This window comes from Thrips palmi, unplaced genomic scaffold, assembly GCF_012932325.1.
Source record: "Thrips palmi isolate BJ-2018 unplaced genomic scaffold, TpBJ-2018v1 HiC_scaffold_3, whole genome shotgun sequence".
Taxonomy (NCBI): domain Eukaryota; kingdom Metazoa; phylum Arthropoda; class Insecta; order Thysanoptera; family Thripidae; genus Thrips; species Thrips palmi.
In genome coordinates this window covers 7315262-7321283 of record NW_023144630.1, presented here as the reverse complement: position 1 = coordinate 7321283, position 6022 = coordinate 7315262, and the positions used below count along the sequence as shown (strand labels likewise).

At 46.6% G+C, this 6022-nt stretch overlaps 1 protein-coding gene across 1 annotated transcript; it reads left to right on the top strand.

The window, feature by feature from the left end:
• Positions 1-831: 831 nt before the first annotated feature.
• On the top strand, positions 832-4829 carry LOC117648489. The gene is made up of 4 exons (XM_034390995.1): positions 832-2039; positions 2769-2921; positions 3923-3974; positions 4724-4829. The coding sequence occupies exons 1-4, from the start codon at positions 1895-1897 to the stop codon at positions 4827-4829; spliced, it is 456 nt and encodes a 151-aa protein (XP_034246886.1). The 5' UTR covers positions 832-1894.
• Positions 4830-6022: the final 1193 nt, after the last annotated feature.

The window sequence follows — 6022 nt, the reverse complement described above, 5'->3', positions numbered from 1 at the left end:
GTTGAATGGACGTCCTTGGGCCGTTCAGTGGCATACCTCTTCTTGTATTGGACGCTTTCCGTGCAAATTACGCACGGGAGAGGTATAGGAGTGTAATGCCGGTGCTCCAAGGCTTGCATCCGGGCACAGATGTCGTCTGCAAATAATTTTTTTTTTTTTCCCCAGAAGGTTTTAATTTTGAAACGCTTAATGTCGGTTCATTAAAAAATAGGGGGAGGAAGGCACGGGAACGAAGAAGAGGGGGGGAGGAAGGGGGAGGAGGAAGAGTTGGCAAAGAAGGGGGTGAATTTTTGCCGGGTCTTCTGCGGTTACGGAGTGCGACGGGGGAGTTCAGATTTGTGGTGCATCACCACGGCGTCCAGCAACGCTTGCGCGAATATGCGCTTTCGTTGAGCCGATGTCAGATTTGTGAGTAAATACGATACCAATTGGTGGAATCGTGTCTGACCGTCGGAGTCAAGCAGAGCGCAGGGGCACGCGTGTGGGTGTTGATCAGCTGGAAGGCGAAGGCGTCGTGCTAATTGGAATTGGCGGACTACGGGGCACACAGTACACACTGTGTGGTACATCGTAAATTACTTGCGGCTGTAGTACAAAACTTGGGTTGGGAACAGGCGGCGAGGGGAGAGGAGTTTGCACACGGGCTAAAGGTATAACTTCACTTGTTTCACTGGCAATCCGAAAATTTTGACGAATGGAGAAGGGTTAAAGCGACATTTCTGCCATGAAGTCTTTTTCCTGTTAATCTGGGCATAAGATGAGGGGAGGGACACCGATGACACGGGTACGAGGGAAGGGGTGGGGAAGGGTAGGTGGGTGGAGGCGGGAATGTTTCAGTAAATCCCTGCAAAAACATTAACGGGATTCACCGTGTTTTTTTCGCACAGTGTGGAGTGCTGGGTACAGTATACACTCTGAGGTACATCATAAATAACAGGTAGCTGCAGTGCAAAAGTGCCCAAGGAGAACAGAATTGTCACGAAAAGCTCATCGTGAGCTGATTTCGGGTCACATGTGACCTCATATGTGCTCAAATCGTGACGAAAATCCATCACCTGCAGCTCACGGTGACCTTTTCGTGACGATTCCGTTCTCCTTGGGTGGGATTAGGAACAGGCAAAGGGAGAAGGGGGTTGCATAGGGGTTAATGACCCTAGGGCAAGGGCACCTGGCTATAGGTCCGGTGAACCCTTGCCCTCGTAGACCGCCCCAGGGCGTTGTACACCCCCGCGGAAGGGCTGCTGGTTATAGGTCGGTAGAACCCGGCCCCGGGGGTTCTCTCATACTCTGTAAAGACGACCGGCTACCGGTTTAGGTTAGGTCTGAAATCCAACGTCTAACTCACTGGTGGATAACATAACAGCAAAGTTAAACAAACAAAAACTCTTCAAAAATAAAAATAAATAAAATATTCTTAACCTATTTTAAGACCACGGGTAGAATAGAAAAACTTACCTAAGAATGTGTGTACATGTTATTTGTAACGTCTGGGAAAAACTTAAAACTTCTAAAATGTTGAAAAATATCTCAGAAGATTCTTTGTACTCTGTCTAAAAAGTTTGCTAAAGTAAGTTTTAGGTTAAGAGCGATTGCGTGCGGCGAACCTTAGGCAAATATTTGAAGATTTCGGCTGCAGGCACAAGCTGAGAAGGTTCTTCATGTTGGGTCATCAACCAGGGCCTTGCGATGCAACTGTAACGCTTCAAGATCTAATAATTCAATATCCTAACGCTCCCAAAACGAGCCAATCTTTAGCGTCCTTCCTTTGCCCCTGGCCTAACCTGCTGCCTGGAGCAGCCCTTCCTTGTCCGGCGAAGTTCTTACTCGCCGACAGGGATGACTCCCTGATTGGTCTGGAAGAGGGTCGGCTGCCTGCCCTCTGCCCGCCCACGCCATGCTTCGACGAGACTCTGGACGCACAGCCGCCCGCCCTGCCCTGCTTCTCCAGCCCTGCTCCCGGCCAGGACGTCCTTGGCTGAGCACTTGCCAAGTGCCTCTTGGGCAGAGATGCGGCTTTTCTACCCATCTCCGTCGACAAGGTAAGACAGCACTGCGAAATAGACCCTTTCAACCGTCGCCGAGTGAAGGAAAGTAATTAAAAAGCAAGTACCCTCAAAGTACGCTCGTCCTTTTAAAATATTCAAATTTGCTCGATTCGACTTAAAATTTTCCTGCAATAATTTGATATCAAATTGTTATGTGACACTTTGTCGTTGAAATTTTTATCTCTTTCGTGGAAGGCTCGTCGCTTTTTTATTGTATGGGGCCGTCCATTAATGACGTTACGCAGTAGTTAATTTTGTACACTTTGACCCCCCCCCCTCCGTCCCCATTGTAAGGCGGCGTTACGCAAGCCCAGACCCCTCACAGTGTGCGTTACGCATAATTTGGCGGCTGGGATGTTCTCTCACATTTGGTGTTCAGCGTAAAGTTACGCTATTTCGAACCCCCTGTTCCCCCATGCACTGAGAAAACCTTACAAACTATTTTGGGCCTTACAAAGAAAAGTAGTTTGTATAACAAAGTATTTTGAGCATACGTAAGCTTACAAAGAAAATACTTTGTAATTTACGAACTATTTCTTCGTATAACAAAGTATTTTAGTTTGTTATACGTATGCTCAAAATACTTCGTAAGGTTTTAAGAGTGTGCATACTGCGTTACGCAGACCAGACCTACACCCCCCCTCCCCCCCCATCTTTCTAAGTGCGTAACGTAAAAAATGGACGTCCACTATCGTAAAGCTAATTTTTTTTTTCGGTTTGCAGTGCTTTCAGCATGTTCCGCGGGAGTTCACCATGCTGTCACCACTCGAGGACCGAGTTCACCATGCTGTCACCACTCGAGGACCGTGAGGCGTCTGCGCTGCGATGGTGATGTTCATCAAGGCTCCTCCTTTTGTCTACGCTGCAAATCCAGAGGTGAGATACCGACGTGTGTGGAGGTGCAGTGTAGGGCTGACGCAGAAATCACTCCTGCACTGTTAAAAATAATCGTAAATTTACGACATTTTGTAGAACAATTATGTCGTTTTTAAACGACAGATTTTGTTACGACTCAAGTCGTAAATATACGACTTGAATCGTAAATGTACGACATATTTGTCGCTAATTTTGATAGCGACACGTTTCGTTTTAAAACGAATTAAGTCGTAAATTTACGACTTAATCGTAAGTCTACGAACAATCGTAAATTGTCTTTCGCATATGTCGTTCAGTTATGACTTCAGTCGTACATTAACGACTCTTGTCGTCAATGTGTGATATGAATCGTAAATGAACGACACAAATCGTAAATAAGTGACCAAATTGTAACTTTTCACCAACTTTTCGGGGATTTCAGGTGTCAAAATATGTAATCGTGATTACGACATTGTCGCAGAGAAATGATTTTTTAGTCGTTCAGTTACGACGAAGTAGTTTAAGAACGATTTCCGTCGCTATGAAAATTAGCGACTTTTTTGTCGCTAATTTACGACAGAATTTCTAACAGTGTGCAGGGGTACTTTGCGCTATTTACTGCAGTGTTTCACTACGAAGAAAAGACACCAGTGACTGAAACTGGGTTGATTTTCTCAAGAAATATCTCTAGAACTTCGCTCAGCTGAAGGAGGTTCGTCATGATTTTTAGTGAAAACAACTCGTTCTGACTTATTTTATTCTAGCAAAGCTCACAGTTGGTTTAACACACGAGTCGTACCCAATGTCTCAGATTCGAGCCAATACAAAGCACATGTGTGTTTTTGTTTTCTTTTTAAACAAACTTTAGGATGAGGCAGTCACTTAAACGTGAATCATTATCCCAACAAATGCCATAACTTTCAAAGCAACAGGACCTCAATCAGCATGATTATGAATAAACATGACGGCAGATATACAGTGTTCCCTGTGCAATGCAATTAAACTTTTTTCTCTGTCCACAGTCTCATCCATCGTAGTCCAAGAGGCGTGCGAGTCTGCGGGGATGCACAGTGGGCCAGAAGACCGGTGGAGGCGGCCAAAACTGTAGACGCGTTTTGAGCTCCAGAGTAGCTCAATGGGACTCTGGAGCTCAAAACACGTTCAGAGTTTTGGCCGCCTCCACCGGTCTTCTGGCCCACTGTGGGATGCCGACTGCTTCGGCTCGACGGCCAGCACCGAGACGACGACGACCTGGAGGACGTTCCATCGCATCGAAGACGTCCACAGGCCAGGCGCTAGGCGGTCGCTGTCCAACTGCAGTTCGTCGCCAACCCTTGCCATCTCAACACGACGCTCTGAAGATCTTCACTGCGACTGGTCCCGGTCCCTTCTCACCTTTGTCGAGTGCGGTTTCCCTGAGGCCATCGCTGCCATGGGCCTAGGGCCCCACCACGATGGCAATGCGGGCCCTCATGGCCGTGCCAAGCGCCGTGAAGAGAGGCAGCCCACGCTACAGCACGATGGGCTGCCTACGCACCAGGCGCCAGGACCCCACTCTGCCAGCAGCTTCATCCCCTTGTCCTTATCCAACTCCCATAGTACATTTCAAGGGGCGGCGCCTCACCCCTGACTCCAGTGACTGTCACTTTTAAAGCCGGCACAGAATCGCGTTTTTGTAACGGGAGATTTTCAGTTTAATCGAAGTAGAAATTCTATCTTGTCACCAGTCAATGTGCACGTATTTTCGAAGTGAGGTACCCTCTGTCCATTCTCTATGATCCAAAATATCAAGATTGTATTCATGTCTGTATTGCGCATCTTAGGCTTACATGTATTACACACCAGCTCAAGGCCTTTGTGGGTGCAGCCAGGACAGAGATGTATGTATGTAGGGACTGTTCTTGGTTATCTTGGAAGTATGTAGGATAATGAAATGTATGTAATATTAAACAAGAATCCGGTACCATCAGTCTCAGTTTACTTTTAAACCCAGTCCATTCGGTACCATCAATCTCAATTTGGTCGAAACACGCACGCAAGTGTCTCGGTGGCACAGAGCGTTAAGAAAACGCGGTCAAAGGCAGAAACGAAACTTACACGCAGGTTGAGTGGCGTACCTTTCAGGCACAATCTCGATCGAGATCTCGTGTCAAAGGGGAGGTCTACCTTCACGGCGACATTGCTCAGTGCGCAGAGCCGTGACGGTAGGCCACCCATCCGACACGTCACCGTGCGGTGATAAGAAATCAGCGCCATCCTGGCTATAAGAAAAGCAAACTCGCGTTTTTCCCCTCTTGAAGAGGCAAAAGAGTTCCCCTCATCGGGTCCCCACCCCGAAGGGAGGGTGGAGTAGAGGCATCATAAAGGGTATATGGAAATTCAGTCCCGGGAATACTCCCAGACAGACCGACCTGGTGGCGAACCAGGGCCTCAGAGAACTGTCGTGCCGCCGCCCTGCCCACTGCGCTACGGCGACACATACCTTGCGGACCCGACCAATCTTAGAGTGATGGTACCGGATATGAGAAGAAGGGTGGGGAAAAGATCAACCTGGCTGGGAGTCGAACCCAGAACCTTCTCGTGCCATCTCTCGCCTCAACCATCCGAGCCACCACGACACTTGCAGCGATCGCGCCCAATCTTAGACTGATGGTACCCGATTCTTGTTGCTAAGCTAACATGTATACGAATCAACTTATAGCTAAATCTTATGGCTCGCCAAATTAGTTTGTTGATTATAGAGTAAAGAGTAATTGTTATAAATTTTCTGGGGACTGTTCATAAACCACGGTTATTTCAAAGGAGGGGATCTACAAAGTGAAAAAAGCTTTGCAAAGAAAAACTTTGCATTGCAATTAAACTTCTCCGCAGGCTGCAAAAATAACGGGATCATAACGCAAACAAGTTCTTGGCAAGCTTCTGAAGAATTTTATTTGCAACTTTGCACATATAATGTTTTTAAAGATTTTTTCTAAGATTTGCAAAGAAATCTCTTTGTAAACTGTAAAATGACTCAAATTTGAAGACAGTAATAATACATTTTTGATTGTCAAAATGACGGATGAAATTAAAATTTTTAATTTATGTGTACCTTACATGCACCCCTGCCAAAAAATCTAATT